The following is a 24,805-nucleotide window of genomic DNA, read 5'->3' as shown; positions in this document are numbered from 1 at the left end:
AAAGCCGTGTGTGTATATCTTTGTGGGCCGTGCAAACTGGCATTTACTGAAGCAAAAAAAGAAGGAAAAAAACCCTTACCAAACTAACAAAAAGTTTGACAAGTCTGTAAAGTTTGTTAAAAAACAACAACCAGTTGGCTTAATTTTCCTTGCAGGAGGAGTTGGCAGTTCGGCTTGGAGTACAGTGTACTGTTCTTACTATAGCAACCAGCAGCGGGCCAAAAGGGAGGCAGCGATCCAGCACACAGATAGGACATAAGCCCAGCTCTGCTGGCAGGTTACATCCCTGCTGAGATAGTACTTTGGAACCAAAATGCTTTGTTTTCTGAAAAGCAGTTTAAAAAACCTAATCAATAAACAAAACCCTAGGCGGTCACTTTTAGTTTTTAAGTAAACTGGACTGGGCTTGGCATCGATCGCAAGCTGTTTATTGTAACCCACCTTCAGCCTAACAGTGCATTCCTGAGGTTGGGGGCCGAAAACTCCTTTGGAGGTGGTGTGACTCCCACGCCGGCGTCCGTGCCACTTGCGCCGTGCAAATTGGCATGGACACTGGCGTAGGGGCACTTACGCCGGCCTTAGGGTTGCCAACCTCCGGGTACTAGCTGGCGATCTCCCGCTATTACAACTGATCGCCAGCCGATAGAAATGAGTTCACCTGGCGTCCCAGGAGGCGTTCCCGGGGTGTTCTGGGGGGCGGAGCTGCCATGAGGCAGCTTCCTAACCCCTTTCAGCCCGGGAATGCCCTCTAACAATGGCATTGCTGCACCACCTTTTTTGTTGGAACAGCATCACTGTTTGCAATGGGGTCTTTCCCCTATTTTTGTCTCCCCCCCATTTTTACCCATTTTTTTGACCCACGGCAGCCGTGAAACCTTTGTGGAGGTGCCGCGGCAGTGCCACAGCCACACCGCCCCCCGCTGCTCTAGCTTTCAGGAATGGGCTTTAAGATTTTGTGCTTTCTACAGGCACATATATAATAACCCTATTATTCCCATTTTTCACATGGAGATCACATGGGCTGCAAGGCAGTTACCAGAGCCAGTCCATAGCTGTGATGGGGTGTTGACCAGAGTCTCTAAGATGAATAGATAGCTGCGTTTTTAAAAATAAATTGACCCTTTCTCCAAGAAGGTGAGTGTGGTACCGTGTAGTCATAAGCAGAGATATATCCTTCTAAGCCCCTTGGCTTCAGTGGATTTAGAAGGGCGTAACTGTGTTTTGGATTGCACTTTTAGTTTTCTTCTCCTCCCATTTTGTTCTCACAGCAATTCTGTGCGATAAGGTTAGGCTGAGAGTGACTGGACCAAGGTCACCCAGAGAGGTTCATGGCAGAGTAAGGCTGTAAACCCAGATCTCCCAAGTCCCCCTAGGTAATCCCACCGCCCCCCAGGGGATGGTACTGCCCACTTTGGGAACCACTGATCTATTGCATGTTGTAAGGAATGTGGTAACTCTGGTCTGCTTCTACTTTACTTTTACTATCTCTTAACTATGAAACAGATAAACCATAAGGAAAGAGATAGTTGCAAAGCTATTGACTGATACTGATCCAAATGTAACCCACGCCGTGGCAATATTTTTATCTATGGCTTTAAATGGTACTTCTTTCTAACTGTATGCCTTAGTTTTTGTCTTGCCGTATGTTTGGTTATTTCTGTATTGCTGAAATTATTGGATTTGTTTTGCTCATGATCTGTTGGTCCATGAGCATAAAGAACAGAAATAAAGGAAAATAAATACAGGGGAAAAACATAGATAATGTTTATTAGCTCAGCTTCTGATTATATAGGCAGTTTCTGAATCACATAGGACAGTTTGTTGGCTGGAGGAAAAGGTCCTTGTGTGAACTGATGAACAAATAAATATATTTAAAGATTGACTCATTGTGAATTTGTTGGCCATTCTGAGCTCTAGAGTCCATATTTATGCTCACAGATCTTACTAATCAGTCGTTGGTACCTACAACAAGGTTGACTACTGTGGTTAAAGGTTAGATTTTCTTTCCTCTTCCTTTATAAGCATCTATGAGCTGGCACAAACCTAATTAATTAACTAATTAGCTATCTTGACAGCAGTTAAGAGAGCGGGAGTAGGCAGTAGGATTTTGTGCTCCCTCCCTATAACCTCTCTGCTCTTCAGAGTGAATTCTTCCTAACATTGCTAATTGCAATTGAGAGCACTGATGTGAATAACTGATTGTAGATAATACTAACCAGGGTTCCCTGCAACTAGAGTTTGTTATTCAGTTTCTGACTGTGGTTTTAAATCCTAGATAGAGAAAATCCTAGTTAACTGCTGTTTACATTATTACTATCTTTTTCGATGCAATTAAAATCAGCAAGAGGTATGTTTGTTCCAGTGAGTGCAAGGATTTCTACGGGAGATTGTGTGATAGCCCGCTCTCATCCTGTTAGCCATGGTTAAAAGAGAATACTTGTTTCACCTGGATTGACCCTATGAAGCACTAAGTGTTGTCTGCATTATCAATTGTAATATGGAAGAAGGGCATGGATCCAAGTTGTTCATGAATAAAAATGGCAGTCTTTTCTAAACTTTATTCTGTTCTTTGTGTTTTTTACCACAGGGGCAGTACTGTGACATCTGCTCATCAGCAAACAGCAACAAAGCACATCCCATCACCAATGCTATCGATGGTACCGAACGCTGGTGGCAAAGCCCTCCTCTTTCCCGTGGGCTGGAGTTCAATGAAGTCAACGTCACCTTAGATCTTGGACAGGTAACTGCAAAGGGAGGTTTTGCTCATTGACCAAGGGCCTGTGTTATTTTACAGAGAGGTGGAGAGACAAGAGACCTTCTCTGGTCGTAGATGTTTAAATAACATTCCAGGACACAAAGGAAATGGTGTTGCTTGCTGTAGTTGAGTACATTCAATGGTGTATGCTCTGATTACATCTAGAGTGGATTACTGCAATGCGCTCTACATGGGGATGCCCTTGAGAAGCATTGGGAAACATCATTTGGTACAGAATGCTGTGGTCCTCATGTTGACTGAAGTGGGTAGTAGGGAACGTATCACTCCTGTCTTGGACCAACTATACTGGCTCCCACTTTGTTTCCAGGCACAATTCAAGGTTCTGGTTTTGATCTTCAGAGCCCTATAGGGTTTGAGAACAACATATCTAAGGACTGCCTACTCCCTTATGAACCCCCGTGACCACTGTGGTCATCTTCGGAGGCCCTGCTTTGACTGCCCCTGCCTTCTGAGATTAGGCAGGTGGCAACCCGGGAGAGGCCTTCTCGGTCATGGCACCAAAGCTCTGGAATTATCTCCCCAGGGGCATTAGTCAGTTCCCTTCTATTGCCATCTTCCAGCAGATGAAGACGTTTTTGTTTCTATTGGTGTTCCTTCAGTGAGCCCTTCTTCCTGGCCCATCTTTTAATTGCTGTTTTTATGTTTTTGTACTCATTTTGTCATGCATGTTTTAATTTGTTAGCCGCCTTGTGGCCCTTGTGAGGGCAGAAAGGCAGGATATAAATTTTGTAAAACAAACAAACAATGTTTTGCTGGTCCTTAAAGTCCTCACCAAAGCAGTGATATTATAAGAAATAACCACGCCATTCAACCATGTAAACAAATATTGGTACCGGTTTTATTTAGTGCCAATTTGTATCATCAAGTAGTGTCATTTACTTCTGATGAATGTATGAACTTCCTGTAAATAATTCAGGCTGCAGGTGGGGGAGGATTGTATATTTAAGTGCTTGTCCCCCCCAAAAAACAGTCACCTCATATACCAAAATAGTATGATGGGAAGAAGTCTAAGCAGTTCAGCAAAAAGTACACTTGTAGGATTTCTTGTTGAACATTTATTTATTTGTTTGTTTTATTTTATTTGTTCAATTTATAACCCGCCCTCCCTAGCCAAGACCAGGCTCAGGGCGGGGAACATCAAACATTTAATATTAACAATAAAAGAAATAATTCTAAAATGAAACAATAAAACCCAAATAAAACCCTTAAAAACTCCAGATGGAGCTTAATTCGGCTCATAGTGCCCGGAATAAGGAGTAGGTTGCCCCCCCCCCCAGTAATGAGTGTAACATAGAACAAGGCGGGGGGATAGGGAGGTCAGCAGAGGATGATACCCGCAGCTGTCCTCAACTGTAGGCCTGGCGGAAAAACTCTGATGTTTAAGGTCTTTAAGGTCTCTTTAAGGTCCCGCAGGGCCCTGATGTTACCAGACAGAGTATTCCACCAGGCTGGGTGCACGGCCGAAAAGGCCCTGGCTCTCGTCGAGGACAGCCGCACACTTTTAGTGCCAGGGACCACCACTAAGTTGTTATCTGATGATCGTAAAGGTCATATAAACTTGTCCCTTGGTGAAATGATTCATAAACTGCTATGATGGAGAGCTCAATGTGAACAGGTTATGAATTGTCCCCTTAACTGGCTTTTATCAGTATGAATGGTTAGTGAATGGCCCTTCAGGTCTGGTTTAGAGTTTTGCTGCTGTTACCATCTCAAAGAGTAGAAGACACAAAGTCAATATTGGCCCAACTGGTGTTGGTGGGGTTGTGTGGACATTGGAGCCTCGGTGAATCTCTTCTGCAGGCAGGGTGAAGAATCTAAAAGGTGACGCTCCACTTGCATTCAAAAGAAAGCAAATAGCTGCAATCCGAGTAGTCGCTTCAAGTGTTTTAAAGAGACTAAGAGAATTGCCGCTGTCCTTTTGTTGAATGACCATTCGAACCTTTTGAAATCTGAGTTCATGATGTCTTGTCAGGACTAAGAGTAATAATTCAAATGTGAAAACTATCTGGTGTCTTAACCTTTCCTACCTTTTTTTGGTAACCTGATTTCTGAGTCATTGTGCAACTTGAGAAAGAGTGGCTCATATGATCTTACATTTTTTAAAAGTTTGTTTTAGGTTGGAATACATGGTAATATGAAACCACTACCAAGAAAGCCCCATGAGATTAGTACATAATATGGAAAGAAAATGAACCAGATTTATTTGACAGTATACTGAAGTAATGCTCAACATCAGAAAGCAAATAAAAGTCAGTGGAATAAGAGCAGACATTTCTTTTTAAGAATTTTGATGCCTTTTCTTATGTATAGAAGTACAAATATTAAAAAATAAAATACCACCAACTATGAAGACAGATCATGATGGGTAGCCGTTTTGATCAACTATGAAACTAATAAGTAAAAATCCAGTGATAAACGTGTAAAACTACTTGCTTTTGTTTCACCACAACATTTTAAAGAAGCAAGACTTTGCAGGATCACACTATGCTGTCAATGGATAGGAATACTAACCCAGTTTTTTTAACATTTTTGAAATATGAAAAAAAAATCACTTATTACCTGATTTGTCTAAAGCATAGGATATTTCAACACAATTAAATATTGGGTTTTTAAAAAACAAAAATACCCCAAACGCCACTTTGAATGAGTTTAACCAAGCTTTTTTTTTTTTTTTAACATTATGCTGGTAAAATGAAACCATTGAGGAAATGCTAAATAGCATCATCCACTGCTTCCATTGTCTCAGACTCTAGTTCAACTGGATAATAGTGCTCTTGAGAAGTGTTAAGTCGATTTGTTAAAATTTTTGTAGCTGTGTGGAGAATTCCAAGAAAGGTAGCATTTTTAATCAATACTAGGAGAAGTGAAATTCTGCATAATTGTAGTTATTTAAACCATCTGCGTAGAGAACACCAACCGGTTGTGGACCTGCGGTACGAGGGATTGTTTTCTCTCCCAGCAGAAATTTCCCCAAACAGTAGGGAATTTCTCTTTGCAAGCTCAGAGAATCAGGAAAAAAAGATAATTCCCGACTGCCTTTTGCCTTTGTGTGGCCTAGGGATACGGGCGTCTGACTCCAGTTGGCTATCCGGTGGTGTTGCCTGTTCGGAAGCCACATTTTCATTTCAAAGCAAAGAAGCCTCGTTTTGAAACTCTCTGGTTAAATATTTAAACAAGGCTTCAATGCAGTAGGGGACCAGGACAGCCCCCTTGAATGGGGGCCTGCGGATGGGGGCAGCGGAACATCTCTCTGCAGAGAGCTTTTTCTTCGTTGAAAGGTTTGTCAGCAAACTACCACGGGGGCCTTTCATTTCAAGAATGCACACAGTATCTGACTGGAGAAATGGCTGGCACGGACCGGCCTGGCAGTTGCTTGCTGAATAGGGCAGGCGGAGGAGGCAGCCTGCGCTGTAAACAGTTTCCTCCTTGGAATTCAGAGTATTGGGCATTCAGCTCGGGAGCTGGATTTTCACGAGACCGCATTTAAAGGGCTGAAGTCTTCACTGTATCCTACTGGCTTGAGAAAAGTGCCAATACCATTTCCTAGAAAACAGCACAGGTTTATCTTTTTCTTTCCCCTCCTGTTCTTAGACCGGGGTCTTGAACAATAAAGCCATAAAACTTAACTAAGACCCATCTCTAAAAACCACCTCCCTTCGTGTCTTCTCTGCAGCCTCCGAAAAATGAGCAGCAAAATAGGTACGCTGGAGGTCAGAATCCTCTAAGAGGAACTGAACCTTTTGCTCCAAAGTTGTTCAAACATGCTGTAATCCGTTTTGGCCTAAGTTGGTACACGAAAGGACAATGCAAAAGGATATGTACCAAGGAGTCCGCTGACTGAAGACGGCAGGGGCACAGCCGATCTGAAAAAGGGATCCTTAGCATATGACCCAGCAAAACCATTGAAAAAGGGCAATTAAATATTGAATGCAAAAAGCACAGGGTTTTTTTTTAGTAACTCAGCCAACTTATGTGGCCCACTGATTTGTGCATAATCCCACTCTTTCTTTTTGGCAGTTTTGGCATGTGAGGATCGGTCTTGTGGGTGGGCATTGATGGCGTGGTATAATTCAAGTAGAGTTCCGAAGCCTTGGAAGCTTGTTTCGTGCCTATAGATTCTCTGTGGGCATTGCCGTGGCTCAGTGGTAGAGCATCTGCTTGGCGTGAAGTCCCAGGTTCAATCCCTGGCATCTCCAGTTAAAAGGCTCAGGTAGCAGGTGATGGGATGGTCCTCAGCCTGAGACCCTGGAGAGCCAGTAACAGTCTGATTAGACAGCATTGACCAGAATGCGATCAGAGGTCTGGTATAAGGCAGCTTCATAGAATCATAGAGTTGGAAGGGACCATACAGGCCATCTAGTCCAACCCCCTGCTTAATGCAGGATCAGCCGAGAGCAGTGGTTCCCAAAGTGGGCAGTACCATCCCCTGGGGGGCAATGGGATTGCCTAGGGTGGCACTAAGAGGCAAGGGGGCAGCAGGGGGTGCTAGAGGTGGGCCTGTTCAACTGTGTTGTTCACTAATTTACAATAGATCAAGCTGTGGCACCATGCTGGGAAAGTTGGTAGAAACTACAATACTTTTTTTTCCAGATTTTAAAGAGCTGATACCACTGGATCCAACTTCATCAGTTTTGTTGAATACATTTCAACTAAAAAGTTTTAATTTGATTTTGAATAGATGTGCAATTAATGGTGACTGTTTTGAAATTTTATTATTCAGTGTGTCATGCAAACCTCTATTTTGAATAATGCTTTTTAAAGGGTAGGGGGCGCTGGGGTTGAGTTTGTGGAACCAAGGGGGTGGTGGCCGGAAAAATTTGGGAACCACTGGCCTAGAGCATCCCTGACAAGTGTTTGCCCAGCTCTGCTTAAAGGGTACATGTACACGTTCATGTATTTCTGTGGAAAAATTTGGCTGACAGACTACTGTGGAGCAATGTTCGCTAGTCCCATCGCCCAATGACTCAAGAACAGTTCAGTGTCACTTAGAGGAGAACAGGAAGGTGTTCCTGTTGGTAGCAGAGGATAAGACTCGCAATAAGGAGTTTAAATTGCAGGCGGAGAGGTACCGGCTGGACATTAGGAAAATAGTTTTTATAGTAAGAGTTGTTCGACAGTGGAATCAGCTACCTAGGGAGGTGGTGAGCACCCCCTCACTGGCGGTCTTCAAGCAGCGGCTGGACAAACACTTGTCAGGAATGCTGTAGGCTGATCCTCCATTGAGCAGGGGGTTGGACTAGATGTCCTGTATGGCCCCTTCCATCCCTATGATTCTATGATTCTTATCTGTTTAAGGGTGTGAAGGATTCTTCTGTTTCTGGCCAAGTACTTCTTGCTCCAGAAGGGCAATTACTTTTAAAGTTTAAAAGAGTGTCTGGGGAGGGGCTGTGGCTCAGTGGTAGAGCATCTGCTTGGCATGCAGAAGGTCCCAGGTTCAATCCCAGTTAAAGGGACTAGGCAGGTAGGTGATGCAAAAGACCTCTGCCTGAGACCCTGGAGAGCCGCTGCCAGTCTGAGTAGACAATAATGACTTTGATGGACCAAGCGTCTGATTCAGTATAAGGCAGCTTCATGTGTCCATGTGTGTCTGTGGAGATTAGCCCTAATGTGAAAACTGTGACTAATGGGGAAAATGCATACCTGTTTCTCCTATTTGAGATATGACACAATGGCCTCTTGTAATTGCAAGGGTATATTTGGAAATTCCTGGAATGCCTGGGGATTGGCGCAGATAATGTGTCTCGAGCCAATGTGGTGTTGTTGTTAAAGTGCTGGATTAATATCTGGGAGGCCCGGGTTCAAATCCCTACTGTACCATGAAAGGTTGCTGGGTGACCGAGGGACAGTCACTCACTTTCAGCCTACAATATCTCGCCGGTTGTTGTTTTGAGGATAAAATGGGGGAGGGGGAGAACAATGTTGGATCCCCATTGGGGAAAAAACCCATGTGTAAATATCTAAATAAATAAAAGCACTTCCTTAGAAACAGGGCATAAGCAGTATATGTGCTTTTCCGAAGGAACCCTCCGCCTGTTGTTTAATAATGGTTTATAACTTATGAAATTAGGCTTTAGTGTATTTTAGTGCTTCATATTGAAGCAGTGATCCTCTGAGGCTGGTCCTGTTGATGCAATGATCTTAAGAGTAATTTTAAATACGTGGGAAGGAGCGGAGTTTGAGAGCTAACAAACAAAGATAGGGCTGTTCTAAATCATATCTGTAGCAGTTTTCAAGGTACAGACTTGGCAACCCAGCAGTCATGTGAACGGGGTTGCTATTATTCCCATTTTGCAAGCTGTTCTTTTATTCATGCCCTTTCCTGTCGCCTGCCCATCTGCCTTGAGTAGCATTAAAATTACGAATAAAGAAGCGAGAAGGAGGAGTATTCAAATCCTCAACCAGTGAATGACAACTGGGAAAAAGGAAAAAGGGAGAGGGAATAATAAAACCCATGTGGCAGGCCACCCAGCTCGAGTAATTGATATAATAGACTAGCATCATGTAGTAAATGCTAGTGATGTCTTGAAGTGTACAGTTTTTTGACAACAGAGGTCAAGGAAGCCCTGTCATATAGTGGAGAAGGATTCTGCATCTGTTATTTTTGTGTGTGTTTGTTTGCTTGTTTCGGAGGTGAAGGGAATGGCAACTGTTCGGGGTCAGCAGCAGCCATTCCTATATCATTAGCAAGATCATACACCTGCCTTCATAACTGTTGATATCTATGATGCAGTGGGAGTGAAACCACCTTATGATCAGAAAGAAAATTGCAGCTTATGATCAGAAAGAAATTGCAGAAAGATATCGCAAAACAATACCTATTCCTTGACTGCAAGCTGTGCGGCGAACCAGTCGGTGAAGGAGCGGACAGTGAAGAATACAAATCTAAAACAGATATTTCTTTCTTTACCTCGGTCCACAATACTTTAACAGGTTTTAAACATTTTAACTTCGGTGTGAGTTTTGATGATGGGTTCATGTATTGCAGTTGTTTAGTTGGAGGTGTTCGGTGACTTATACCTTGCAGTAACTCGTTTTTTTTTTACAGCCTTCAACTCCCTTAGGGCTTTTTAGCTTGGAAAGAAGGCAGCTGAGGGGGGACATGATAGAGGTTTATAAAATTATGCATGGTTTGGAGACAGTGGACAGGGAGAAGTTTTTTCTCTCTCTCCCATAATACTAGAACTGCTGAAGCTGGAGGGTGAGAGATTCAAAACAGATAAAAGGAAGTATTTTTTCACACAACACATAGTTAAATTGTGGAACTCCCTGCCCCAGGATGTGGTGATGGCTGCCAGCTTGGAGGGCTTTAAGAGGGGAGTGGACATTTGTGTAGGTGGTTTTTTTTGAGTAGCGGATGGATAACCTCCTCTTTGAGGGGCTGAGGGAAGGTGACCTGAGTTAGCGATCAACTTATAATAGATACTAAGGATTTGTTGGTGTGGGCTTTACATGATTTTAGAAGCCAGGATGGGCAGGGATCCAGAGCACAAGTAGTGGCGTTCAGAGATCCCAGGAGTTCGTCACCATCCATCATGGAAACTGGGTCAAAGTGGTCCATAAATAGAACAGGTGGCGTATTAGGCAGTTCTTCCATATGTTACAGTCAGCGTCTAAATCAGAGCGCGTTCTTGATATTTTATCAGCAAAAAACTTTGCAAAAGTATCACAACTTATTTTCTGGTCCTGATACCATGAAGGCTCAGTTTTTGGAGTCAGCAGATGCCGTGTTACCTTAAACAATTGGGATGGTTGGGAACTAGCTGATGCAATAGTAGCAGAGAAGTAACATTTCTAGGTTGCAGTCTCCTTTTTGGTTGATGATTGAGCCAAGGGATAGAAAATCTTAAACAAACAAACAAACAAATAACCCCTTCCTAATTGCTGACTCGTGCGCCTTCTGTAAAAATTTGCCGCTTTTAGAAGAACTCAAATGTTCGGTGCAGAACGAAGAAACGGAGCAACATTGTGCAATTTGATGTGCTTTTCGTTGATTATCATTTACGCTTCATACCAGGAAAGATACAGATTAACTCTGCTTTAGGGCCTCTCTTGTGACATAATTATCTAAAGATTTCCCAGTGAGGAAAAGCACAGTGGCTGTTCCCTTATCAGAAGACCAGGAAGCAATAGATACGTTCTCAGTTGGAGGGAAAAATAAAAGTAATTATGGCCTCTGTGTGTGTGTGTTAAGCGCCGTCAAGTCGCTTCCAACTCTTGGCGACCCTATGAATCAATGTCCTCCAAAACGTCCTCTCTTTGTCAGCCTTGCTCAGATCTTGCAAATTGAGGGCTGTGGCTTCCTTTATTGAGTCAATCCATCTCTTGTTGGGTCTTCTTCTTTTCCTGCTGTAGCCTAGCTAGCCAAAATACCATTTGTATTTCAGAAAATTTAAAGAGGAGGAGGATGGGATTGAAGGGTACATTTGCTTATGTGACGCTTCTGGTTCAGCTCAAAGTTCCCGTGTTTTTTAATCTAGCTCAGCTAATGATTAGAGAGTTCATAAGGGAGACAGGACATGACATTCGAAGCTGTTCTTTTCTCAAAAATTACAGGATATCTGTTGCAGGCAGGATGGACTCCAACTCAGGGTGTGCCGTATGTTGGTGGGTGGAGCGATGACTTGGTGCTTGTATAGTTTGGGGGACAGTTGTGTCAAAAATGGTTTCTGGGCCAACATTTTGTGCAAGGAGTCCAGAGCCATATTTCTATAACTGGTGAACCATTAAAGGTGGTCTTAATGCAAGTGAACGGTCTCTAAGCAGCGTGTCCTCAAGATGACGTGATGCGCTTTAGGTGCCTCTTACCATATAGCTACGAGAGTAGTCTTAATTCTATTAACTTAATTTCATTTATGAGAGCCAGCATGGTGTAGTGGTTAAGAGCAGTGGTTTGGAGCGGTAGACTGTGATCTTGAGAACTGGGTTTGATTCCCCACTCCTCCACATGAGCGGCGGATGCTAATCTGGTGAACCAGGTTTGTTTCCCCACTCCTCCACATGAAGCCAGCTGGGTGACCTGGGGCTAGTCACAGCTCTTAAGAGATCTTTCAGCCCCATCTACCTCTCAGAGTCTGTTGTGGGGAGGGGAAGGAAAGGTGATTGTAAGCCGGTTTGATTCTTCCTTCAGTGGTAGAGAAAGTCAGCATATAAAAACTAACTCTTCTTATTCTTCTTAACAACAGATATACACAAATTTACAAAAACACCAAGAGAAAATAATATATTAGCAAAGTTTGCTTAGTAAATGAGGGTAATCTTAAGAGTGAGAACCTGCCATTTTTCGATGTAAGTTTTTAAATGAAATACGCATTCTGATCTACTTTGGTTATCCTGAGTATGGAACTAAGGGGCAGTAATCTTTCCACATTAAGCAGCTGGAATAACAGTGTACAGCCTTGTATAGATGATAATGTGTGTGTATAAAGGGCAGTCAAGTCACAGATGACTTGTGGCGACTCCGTTGGGTTTTCAAGGCAAGAGAGGTTTGGAGGTGGTTTGCCATTGCCTTCCTCTGCGTCACAACCCTGGTATTCCTTGGAGGTCTCCCATCCAAATACTTGCCAGGGTCGAGGCTGAGAGGGTGTGACCGACCCAAGGTCACCGAGCAAGTTTCCATGGCTGAGTGGGGATTTGAACCTGGGATTCCCAGATCCTAGTCCGACACCTTAACCACTAGACCAAGCTGGCTCTTGGCACTTACCAAATACAAGAAATTAAGAGTAGAGAAAGGGGAGAGAGAGAAGACTGTGAGTGGAATGTTTTTTTTCTCCTACATTAACACAGTGATAAGTCTGGTTTAAGTTTGTTTCTGAGGAAAATTGAATAGCTGGCATCTTTCCAGATCTGCAACATCTGTTCCAATGAAGGTGAATCCAGGGCAGAAGGCTACAAAAATGTTTACATGATGTCAGCATTTCAGAGTGAGCGGCACCAAAATAAATGCTTAGATGTCTTGAATTGAAAAATGATGGCGTTTGTGCCGTCGCCTGCTGCTCAATAATGTTGACTTTGGAAAAGGCAGACAGCGTGGTGTAGTGATTAAGAGTGGTGGTTTGGAGCGGTGGACGTTAATCTGGAGAACCAAATTTGATTCCCCACTCCTCCACATGAGCGGCGGACGCTAATCTGGTGAACGGGGTAGGTTCCCCCACTCCTCCACATGAAGCCAGCTGGGTGACCTTGGGCTAGTCACAGCTCTCTCAGCCCCACCTACCTCACAGGGTGTCTGTTGTGGGGAGGGGAAGGGAAGGCAATTGCAATCTGGTTTGATTCTTCCTTAAGTGGTAGAGAAAGTCAGCATATGAAAACCAACTCTTCTTCTCCTTCTCCTCCTCCTCCTCCTCCTTCTCCTCCTCCTCCTCCTTCTCCTTCTCCTTCTCCTCCTCCTCCTCCTCCTCCTCCTTCTCCTCCTTCTCCTCCTTTTCTCCTTCTCCTTTTCTCCTTCTCCTCCTCCTTTTCTCCTCCTCCTCCTTCTCCTTCTTCTTTTCTCCTTCTTCTCCTCCTTCTCCTTCTCCTTCTCCTTCTCCTTCTCCTCCTCCTCCTCCTCCTCCTTCTTCTCCTTCTCCTCCTTTTCTCCTTCTCCTCCTTTTCTCCTTCTCCTCCTCCTTCTCCTCCTCCTTTTCTCCTCCTCCTCCTCCTCCTTCTCCTTCTTCTTTTCTCCTTCTTCTCCTCCTTCTCCTTCTCCTTCTCCTCCTCCTCCTCCTCCTCCTCCTCCTCCTCCTCCTTCGTCTTCGTCTTCTTTCTTCTCCTCCTCCTCCTTCTTCTTCGTCTTCTTTCTCCTCCTCCTCCTCCTCCTCCTCCTTTTCCTCACAAGGAGAAATTACTGAATGTAGGTTGTGCTGTGGATTAATAAAGATGTTATATTCTGCTGGCAAAATAACATGACTCAAATCACGTATCAGTTGTCAGCAGCCACTAGGCAGGGAACAAGGTCTCAGGTACCAATTGGCTTCACACACTCTTGGTGCCATAAAGAAAGGGGCGGAGTCAGGGTTGTGAGCATGTTGTGGGTCTGTCGGCGTCCAGAAAAGCCAGTGGTTGCGGCGCTGATGGCAGAAATTAGACTCCTGAGAATCCCAACTTTCATGTTTGTGTATTTTCAAAAAGCCCATTTCTAGCCCTGTATAAATTTGAGAATATTTGTGGAAGTGCTTGGGTAATACCTGCTGACATCCCCAAAGACAGGAGGTGACTGAGTGAGATTTCTTATGGTTGAAGGCAGGCCTTCTCAGTGCCCTGTGCAGCTGCTTGCCTCTTCCCCAAAATTGGAATAAACTGTACAAAATAAGCAAAATGATGGAACGCTGGGTGACTTGCATAGAGGTTGCAGAATTGAACTTTTATTGGTACAGGATTTGGGTTACCTTGTGGTAGAATATAAATACATGTGTGTGTTAAGTGCCATCAAGTTGCTTCCAACCTATGGCGACCCTATGAATTAATGTCCTCCAAAACGTCCTATCGTTAACAGCCTTGCTCAGGTCCTGCAGACTGAGGGCTGTCACTTCCTGTATAGAGTAAATCCATCTCCTGTTGGTTCTTTCTCTTTTCCTGCTCCCTTCAACTTTTCCTAGCATGATTGTCTTTTGCAGCGAGTCTTGCCTTCTCATAATGTGACCAAAGTACGACAGCCTCAGTTTAGTCATTTTAGCTTCTAGGGAAAGTTCAGGCTTGGTTTGATCTAGAACCCACTGATTTGTCTTTTTTGCCAGTCCACATACATATATCTTAATTAGGGTAACCAGGTCCCTCTTGAGGACGGCAGGGTTTGGGGAAGGGAGGGACTTCAATGCCATAGAGTCCAATTGCCAAAGCGGCCATTTTCTCCAGGTGAGCTGATCTCTATCGGCTGGAGAGCAGTTGTAATAGCAGGAGATCTCCAGCTAGTACCTGTAGGTTGGCAACCCTAATCTTAATACATATATATATTTTAGCACGGGTTGAATGACGCCTTGCTCACATGTTGAACCTTTTTGCCTGCTGCACCTTCAAAGCCCACTTGTTGTACTCTTCTTCTCCTTGGACCAAAAATACAGCTGCTTCTCCACCACATGCAGAAGTAGTTTGGCTAGAGGAAATAAAAGTGTCATTTGTTTCCAGTTTACAAAGAGAGAGAGAGAAGCTATTTCCCCCCCTCCAGGGTCAGCTGGAAGTCGTTTCCCTTAGTGACTATAATAAACCTGTATCCCCCATAGAAAAGGATCATTTGTCTTGTTCCTTAACAGAGCCTTTGGTTTTGTAATGGCCGCTGCAGTCATGATCTTTCTGGAAAAGTTGTACCACAGAAGCTATTGTGACCTAAACTTACACTCTTGACCCTTGTTGCTTTGTAGCATCATCATGAGTCACCAGTGTTGTACGCTTGTTCCTGTACCCTTTTGTCAATAGGGAACATTTCACTTGCAGGGTGAAACAGTTTCCAGGAATTATTGCTCGGCTTTCCTAACACCCTTTCGGCTTGGAAACATTAATGGACTTCGTGCGGTTGTGTTTCCTCAAGAATGTCATAGAACCATAGAGATGGAAGGGACCACCAGGGTCATATAGTCCAATTCACAACTACCTCCCCCACACACCCCCAGTGACCCCTACTCCATCCCCAGGAGATGGCCAAGATGCCCTCCCTCTCATGATCTGCCTAAGGTCATAGAATCAGCATTGCTGGCAGATGGCCATCTAGCCTCTGCTTAAAAACCTCCAGGGAAGGAGAGCCTACCACCTCCCGAGGAAGCCTGTTCCACTGAGGAACTGCTCTATCTGTTAGAAAATTCTTCCTAATGTCTCGACCGAAACTCTTTTGATTTAATTTCAGCCTGTTGGTTCTGGTCCGACCTTCTGGGGCAACAGAAAACAACTTGGCACCCTCCTCTATATGACAGCCCTTCAAGTCCTGGAAGATGGTTATCATATCCCCTCTCAGTCTTCTCCTCTTCAGGCTAAATATACCCATCTCCTTCAACCTCTCCTCATAGGACTTGGTCTCCAGACCCCTCACCATCTGTGTTGCCCTCCTCTTGACACATTCCAGTTTGTCTACATCCTTCTTTATATTGCGGTGCCCACCTAGTACTTTCCTCCCTATATATTATAGTGTCCCCCAATTGGTTACACAAGCTGTCGCACAAGTGGAAATGCAAGCGGGGATGGAGTAAGTTGGACTTAGTGCTTTACTTATCCCCTGGTCAGTCTAATCCAGGGGTGTCAAACTCATTTGTTACGAGGGTCGGATAGGACATAAATGTCACTCGGCCGGGCCCAGCCTTGCCAACCTAGATCGAGAGTGGGGAGGGGGCTGCCTCGGCTGGCTCGCGGGCCAGATGAGAGCTCTCAAGGGGCTGGATCCGGCCCTCAGGCCATGTGTTTGACACCCCTGGTCTAAGCAGAGGATGCTGAGCCCATCTTCTCATTCGCCATCCCTGCCCTCCAAAAGAAACCCAGGATAGCAACTTTAAGACTTATGCCCAAAAGATGGGAACTTTCTCAGAAACCTACGAAAGACTGAGCAACTGGTTCTGAATAGTATGAATATTTTAAAATGGGCTCTAGGCCATGAAAGCTTATGTTGGAATAAAGTTTTGCTAGCCTTTAAAAAATGCCACAAAGACATTTTGCTGCAGCAGTTCAATGGGGCTACCCCTCTGAATGTTTTAACTACGAAGCTGAGGATACGGCTATAATGCTTGTTTTTAAAATGGCCACTTACACAGAATCAATATTTGCAATTAGACTTTTCCCCTCAAAGAAACTTTCTTAAAAAAACAAGCAAACAAATGAACAAAAAAAAAAAACTAAAACAAAACCAAAGACAACTGAGTCAATGAAAGAATGAATTGACTGCTCTAACCAAAATGATTAGGGGACTAGAGCAACTGTCCTATGGGGAGCGGTTAAGACGCTTAGGGCTGCTTAGCTTGGAAAGGAGGCGGCTATGCGGTGACATGATAGAAGTCTATAAAATTATGCATGGTTTGGAGAGAGTGGACAGGGAGAAGTTTTTCTCCCTCTCCCATAATACTAGAACGCGAGGTCACCTGTTGAAGCTGGAGGGTGACAGATTCAAAACAGATAAAAGGAAGTATTTTTTCACACAATGCATAGTTAAATTGTGGAACTCCCTGCCCCAGGATGTGGTGATGGCTGCCAGCTTGGAGGGCTTTAAGAGGGGAGTGGACATGTTCATGGAGGAAAGGGGTATTCATGGCTATGAGTTAAAATGGATGCTAGTCATGCTGCATACCTATTCTCTCTAGTATCAGAGGAGCATGCCTATTAGATTAGATGCTGTGGAACACAGGCAGGATGGTGCTGCTGCAGTCTTCTTGTTTGTGGCTTCCTGGAGGCCCCTGGTTGGCCACTGTGTGAGCAGACTGCTGGACTTGATGGGCCTTGGTCTGATCCAGCAGGGCCTTCCTTATGTTCTTATGACTCAGACTACACCTGGGGGGGGGGGTCTTTCAGAGCCTAGTTTCCTCTTCACTCCACCCTGTCCCCCAGGGCAGTCCCTTTTCTTGCACAAGCTCTTGGATTCGTCAAGGATTAGGGTAGAGGTCCCCCTGCGGTGAACTGTGCCCAGAGCAAGGTCAGACATGCCAGGGAAGCTGGACATTTCCGAACGCTTGGTTTGCAATTAACACGGAGATGTAAGCAGTGGGTAATCGTGAATTGTCTGGTTGGTGAGGGCAGCAGTGTGTCGGAAGCGTAACAGCTGCCCACCTTCTCTCTGTTGGGGCAAGACAAAATAGACATTTCTTCTTGCCAGCCAGTGGATGCTGGGTGAGGGAAGGTGGTTCTTCCTTCAGAAATAGAGAATACTGTATTTATAACAGTCGGGAACGGGTGTGCTTGCATATTTCATCTCTTGTGAAATGAACCTCCCAATCTTGGCAGACCCTTCTCTGAAAAGGAGTGTAACTGTTTGTAAGGGCAAGGGTGGGGGGGGGGGGGTTAATGTGTCTCTATTGGTAAGGCAGCCAGACCTATTTTCTCCCTAAGTAGAAGAAGCAGAGTTGGTTTTTATACCCCACTTTTCTCTACCACTTAAGGAAGAATCAAAGCGGCTTGCAATCACCTTCCCCTCCCCACAACAGACACCCTGTGAGGTAGGTGGGGCTGAGAGAGCTCTAAGAAAGCTGTGACTTGCCCAAGGTCACACAGTGGGCTTCATGTGTAAGAGTGGGGAAACCAACGTGGTTCACCAGATTAGCGTCCGCAGCTCATGTGGAGGAGTGGGGAATTAAACCTGGTTCTCCAGTTTCGAGTCCACTGCTCCAAATGACCGCTGTTAACCACTATGCTACACTGGCTCTCAGTGAGGGGTTTTGTGGAACAAGTGTCTGTCTACTCTGGAAGCATGCTTATGATGACGAAAGTATAGCTAAATGGACCTAAAGTGTGATTGGGCCAATTGTAGTGCATTAGATAGCATAACAAAAATTGGATACTGGCATTCATATTCATTGTACTTATTTCCTGCATGCACACCTGATTTTTCTCCCCAGTGGGGACCCACAGTGGCTTAGAACACTGTCCTCTCCTCTGCTTTATCCTCACAACAATCCTGTGAGGTAGGTTAGGCTGAGTGTGTGTGAGTGACCTGAGGTCACCCTTTAGGCTTCCATGGCATAGTGGAGGTTTGAACCCAGGTCTCCCAGCTCCTAGTCCGAGACACTAAACCAGGGGTGGGGAACATCAGGCCCAGGGGCCGTTTAAGCCCCCCAAAATAATTTTGTCCGGCCCTTCGTGGGTCCTGGCAGATCTCTAGCTCAGAAGGATCTAAGACTGATGATCTGCACCCTCCTGGGGACAGGAATAGCCTCTATTCAAGGCAGGTGTAAGTTTGTTTTGCTGAGAAAAGCAACCTTTTCCCCCCCTTGCAGAAGAGTCGTTAGCTATGGAGCTGCTAGGACCGCCCAAGAAACGGTGTTAACCCTTTCCCACCTGGGCCATGGAGAAATGTATTGGTTGGCTAATTTTTAAGTTGATAATTTTGTATGGCCCGCGAATGATGTTATAAATATCCAAATGGCCCTTTGAGGAAAAAAGGCTCCCCACCCCTGCACTAAACACTACACCGTGCTGGCTCTCATGCCTAGCTTTAAACAAAGTGCCTTTTTAATTATTTTTATTTTTCGGCTGGGGAACCTCTCCGGAGGCGGTGCAGCGGTGCTGTTCCCGGCGGTGACGTAACTACCCCCCCTCACTTCAGGAATGGGCTGCCCGTGGTCACAACTTGTGCGGGCGTACCTTGCGGCAACATCAAAGCCTCTCAATTCAGTATTAACAGAGCATGACGCCGATGAACTGTGTTTCATATATCTAGCCTAAAGCAAGCTGTGGAAGAGCAAATATTCCTTTGTACAGTCATATAAACAAATACATGGTCCAGGGATACACGTTTATAGAGCTGATGTCACCGCCACAAAACTTTCTGGTCTACGGTTTCTCAATAGAGCACATGACCCAGTCATAGAGGGGTGTTCATGGCTGTTAGTTAGAATGGATACTAGTCATGCTGCATACCTATTATCTCTAGTATCAGAGGAGCATGCCTATTATTTTGGGTGCGGTGAAACACGGGCAGGATGGTGCTGTTTGTGGTCTTGTTAGTGGCTTCCTAGAGGCACCTGGTTGGCCACTGTGTGAGCAGACTGCTGGACTTGATGGGCCTTGGTCTGATCCAGCGGGGCCTTTCTTATGTTCTTATGTTCATATCAAGGATTATGCCTGGTCAGAATGCAATTAACAGTTTCGGCACACATTTATTTATTTATAATAGCCCATCCTATTAGCTTAATTTGTCCACTGTTGGTTTGCTGTAGTGTGCATGATAATAAAGAAGGAGAAGGAGTTGGTTTTTATATGCCGACTTTCTGTACCACTTAAGGGAGACTCAAACCGGCTTACAATCCCCTTCCCTTTCCCTCCCGACAACAGACACCCTGTGAGATAGGTGCGGTTGAGAGAACTCTAACAGAGCTGTGACTAGCCCAAGGTCACCCAGTTGGCTTCATGTGTAGCAGTGGGGAAACCAAACCAGTTCATCAGATTAGCCTCCGCCGCTCATGTGGAGGAGTGGGGAATCAAACCCGGTTCTCCAGATCAGAGTCCACTGCTCCAAACCACTGCTCTTAACCACTACCCCACGCTGGCACTATTGAAGAGCTCAGTGTTAGAAAGTTGAACATTTTATCCAAATATACTGCCAGTCCTTTTGTGACTCTGTGAGACTATTTTGGCCCAAATAGTACTCTTCTTTTTGTTTACTACAAAATTTGTGTTACCTAGTTTGAATCCCCCCCCCAACCTCTAAGGTGATAAAAACTAAGATGCAAGTGCTCAGGTAGCACGTTTTGCAGATTTCTGTCTGTAGTATTGTGGATATTCTCAATTTTGCTTGTAGAAAATTAAGCTATGTAGGCTTTTATAGTTCATAAACATGCCAAATAGAACAGCCTGATATGCCGCCAACACTTTATATGTAGGCCATGTATATGTTGTTCAAGTAGTAAAGGAAGGTTAGGCTTTATATTTGTTGCCCCAAAAATTTCTGGGGGGAAATGTTTTCCCTCATGACGTTAATATTTCCAGAAATATTAAATCTGTACGGCCACATATGGCAGTCAGCCCAGGGCTTGATAAATCTTTCGTTTTTGCTTGGGGTTGCAGAGAGAAGAGAAGCATGCTGGTCATGCTGCATGCCTGTTCTCTCTAGTATCAGAGGAGCATGCCTATTATTTTGGGTGCTGTGGAACATGGGCAGGATGGTGCTGCTGCTGTCGTCTTGTTTGTGGGCTTCCTAGGGGCACCTGGTTGGCCACTGTGTGAACAGACTGCTGGACTTGATGGGCCTTGGTCTGATCCAGCAGGGCCTTTCTTATATTCTTAAAGGAAGTTGCAAAGCTGGGCATACTTGGTTATGCCCTCGACAAGCCTAGTAGTCAACTGAGAAGATCTCCTGGTGATGCCAGTTGTAAGCTCCTTCACTGAGCTTCATCCAGAGGGCTTCCTGGCTGACTATAACTGATTGTGATGGGCATGGGGAAGGAGGACCTCTTCAAAGTACGAAAGGCCCAAGCTGTGTGCTTAATATATTACAAAGCAACCCTAAGAGAGTTACACTCTTCTAAAGCCATTGGCGTCAATGGATTTAGAAGGTGGTCAGATCTCAGAAGCTAAGCAGGGTCGGTCCTGGTTAGTATTTGGATGGGAGACCCCCAAGGAATACCAGGGTTGCTGTGCAGAGGAAGGCACTGGCAAACCACCTCTGATAGTCTCTTGCCTTGAAAACCCCCCAAAAAGGGGTTGCCATAAGTCGGCTGTGACTTGACGGCACTTTACACACACAACTCTCTTTAGGATTGCATTGCCTGCGTTGTGTATAATATGGTCAGCATACAAAACTGGGGTTTCCTTGGGCACACAATGTGGGTTGTGGTTGGCACAAAGCACACCCTAGCTTGCCAGAATGGTGGCTCCGTGCCAGTTATCTCTGGTTCAGTGGAATAAGTAACAATATTGAGTTTTCATGGCAAGAGGTGAGGGCCTTGCTGTTTGCATATTGTCTTGAAGTGTAAACACCCGCTCGAGATTGCAAACACAGCTCTGTGCTTCAGCGCCATCATTTCACTGAGGTTGCTGCAGACTGTTTGCTGAAGCTGTAGCTTAATCGACCTTTAGTCCCTCGCAAAGCCTGCGCCCATCCTGGTCCAGTGAATAGCGGGCTGTTGGCCAGGTTCCAGCTTGCCTTTCTAGGCTTTCATATAACAGGAGGGGAGGGGCCGTGGCTCAGTGGTAGAGCATCTGCTTGGCATGCAGAAGGTCCCAGGTTCAATCCCCGGCATCTCCAGTTAATGGGACCAGGCAGGTAGGTGATGCGAAAGACCCCGGAGAGACCCCGGAGAGCCGCTGCCAGTCTGAGTAGACAATACTGCATGGTGGGTGCAGCAACAAAATGGCTGCTGCAGGAGGTGGAGCCAGCCACAAAATGATCGCCACCGCTTATCTTCAGTAACAGTGTAGATCCTTGTGCTGTACAGCCGATCTGTACAACCAGTCACATCTCCACTAGTCAATCAGAAGCCTTGCTGGCCCCACCCACTTCCTAAAAACGTTTGGCGGGCACCAGAAAAAGTGTTGGTGGGCTCCATGGCTCCCACAGGCACCATGCCGGGGGGACCCCTGGCTTAGATTTAGGGTTGCCAACTTCCACGCGGGCCCCGGAGATCTCCTGGATTTTAAGCTGATCTCCAGACTAAAAAGTTCCGCTGAAGGACACGGCTGCTTTGGGAGGTGGGTTGTATGGTATTATACCCATCCTACTTCAGGCTCCACTCCCAAACCTCCAACAATTTTCTAACCCAGAGTTGGCAACCCTACTTAGAGCAGCGCTGTTCTGCACCTCGCCCCAGCATTGCTCATTTCCCTGACAACTCAATGGGCAATGTTGACTGTAAGAAAAGCTCCAGTGTGTGCAACTCTTCCCCTACTCTACGCAGTCCTGCCTTGAAGTTCTGTTTCTTATGTGTGCTGGAGTGTGATGCCGTAGAGAACATTGGGAACTGGCTGTTACGAACAGAGAATACAATTGCCGTGATAATGTGGTCCTATAAATACATCAGATAAAAATAAATAACACATCAGTTATACCAGTGATTCCTAGCCAAGATCAACTGTAGATGAGACTCCAGAGCAATTAATTTCTGCTTCAAGGGAAAGTGGTATAACAACTTTGGAGCTAAGTTAATGGCGTTTATCTGTTGATGCTGGTTTGCACACCTTGTACTGGAAGGCTAACGCAGCCCAGAAGACAACAAGCAGAAAGTATTCCACAGCAGTGGGCTCATTAATTTTATAGAATATATTGGGCACAAATTGGAATACATCCCTGGGTTGTTGTTATTATTTTGCTATAATACTGGTATACAGATGTAATATGTATTGGTGTGCATTATAAGAAGAAGAAGAGTTAGTTTTTATATGCTGACTTTCTCTGCCACTTAAGGAAGAATCAAGCTGTCTTCCCTTCCCTTCCCCCCCCACCTTCCCTTCCCCACAACAGACGCCCTGTGAGGTAGGTGAGGCTGAGAGAATATGACTTGCCCAAGGTCACCCAGCTGGCTTCATGTGGAGAAGTGGGGAATCAAATTCTCCAGATCAGAGTCCGCCGCTCCAAACCACCGCTCTTAACCACTACACCGCGCTGGCTCCCAGTGGTGTTATCAGACCACTCATGAAGGCCAGGGGGCCAAAACGCATTTGGATTGTGGTTTTAGTTTATCAACCTCTATTAGTTGCCACGGTGCTTTCTTTAATATAATGTTAAATGTTTTTAGCATAGATACCAGCTCCTTAAAATAAATATATTTCTATACATAATTGAGTCTTTTCCCACCCAACCGTTGGGTACCCAGCTTTGCTCTTAGGTTGGGTCTTTCTCCCCCCCCCTTTTTTTTTTTTTTGCTAAGTTAATAGTGCCTGTGGGTCGTTTCAAAGGGTATCTGTGTTGGTCAATCAATCAATAGGTTTAATACGGTCCAAGACCAGCAAATAAAAGATATACATAAATATACATATACATACAAGTTGGTCGGCAGTAGAAGAATGAGATTCAAGTCCAGTAGCACCTTAGAGAACAATAAAATGCGAAGATTCTCGAAAGCTTGTATTTCGAACATTTTGTGGGTCTTTGTGGTGCTGCTGCGTGAGCCAACGTGGTGTAGTGGTTAAGAGCAGTGGTTTGGAGCAGTGGACTCAGATCTGGAGAACCAGGTTTGATTCCCCACTCCGCCACATGAGCGACGGAGGATAATCTGGGTTGAACTGGGTTGGTTTCCCTGCTCCTACACATGAAGCCAGCTGGGTGACCTTGGACCAGTCACCATTCTCTCTGAACTCCCTCAGCCCCACCCACCTCACAAGGTGTCTGTGGTGGGGAGAGGAAGGGAAGGTGATTGTAAGTTGGTTTGATTCTCCTTAACAAGGTAGAGAAAATCGTCATATAAAAACCAACTCTTCTTCTACTCATACTGGCAGTGGCTCTCCAAGGCAGACTAGCATGGTGTAGAGGTTAAGAGTGGTGGTTTGGAGTGGTGGAGTCTGATCTGGAGAACTGGTTTGATTCCCCACGGTTGAGGGGAGGGGAAGGGAAGGTGATTGTAAGCCGGTTTGATTCTCCCTTAAGTGGTAGAGAAAGTTGGCATATAAAAACCAACTCCTTCTCCTTCACCTTCTCTTCCTCCTCCTCCTCCTCCTCTTCCTCTTCTCCTCCTCCCTCTAATCTGTGCCCGTGGGTTAATACCAGCAGTATTTAAGATCTGGGGGCTTTCCATGCACCACAGCGGGTCTTTCACCACTGCGGCTAGGTATTCTGGCATCCGGTTGTGTAACAAATTCCTATGGATGCTAATAAGTCCATTGAAACACTAAACAACAAGATAAGTGCTGTAAAAAAAAGCCGAGAGATTTATTGTTTAATGTGAGTTATTAGGTAATCTGCCTCCTTTTCCTTCCTTGCAGCCTCCCCCCCCTTTCTAGACTTCAACAGGAAATCTAGTTAATTGATACAAGCAAGAGAGGCATTTACCTCCTCGTTTGCAACTAATTGCCAGGGTTGCTTTGTTAGCTTGGATTCCTTTTTCTCCAGGAAATGCTTGTAATTAAAGCTGCACAATTTGCTTGGATCTCGTCCAGGTTCGCCAGTCAACAGGAGAACCACTGGCATCTAGGAGTGACCCGGGGGGCCTTTGTCCACCAATGGAATAAAGCTGAGCTAGCCTTAGCTAGGCACAGTTTTGTGTGATGTTTTTTTGTTGAGCTGTTGGCTAAAACAGATTTGTAAATTGCCAGCTCTTATGTGGAGTAAGAATGCCTTGAGGATAGCAATAAACATTCTTCTGTGCTTGGGGGGCTGGCACTGTATTCTTCAGACACTAATGGGGTGGGGGGGTAGAGATGCTATAGGTATCATTCAATTGCAAGTATTTCACCAATACCCAGCACAGAGGCCATGAGGTCATGGGAGGGTGGGTAGAG

General features: G+C 45.1%; 1 protein-coding gene across 1 annotated transcript in view; it reads left to right on the top strand.

Moving 5' to 3' along the window:
• Positions 1–24,805, top strand: part of LAMA5 (laminin subunit alpha 5) — a 261,360-nt gene that overhangs the window by 18,470 nt on the left and 218,085 nt on the right. Inside the window, 1 exon segment of the mRNA XM_056844902.1 lies at positions 2,588–2,740. Coding sequence (XP_056700880.1) covers positions 2,588–2,740 — 153 coding nt within the window.

The sequence above is a fragment of the Euleptes europaea genome, chromosome 2, assembly GCF_029931775.1.
Source record: "Euleptes europaea isolate rEulEur1 chromosome 2, rEulEur1.hap1, whole genome shotgun sequence".
Taxonomy (NCBI): domain Eukaryota; kingdom Metazoa; phylum Chordata; class Lepidosauria; order Squamata; family Sphaerodactylidae; genus Euleptes; species Euleptes europaea.
This window is presented reverse-complemented; position numbering and strand designations above follow the sequence as displayed.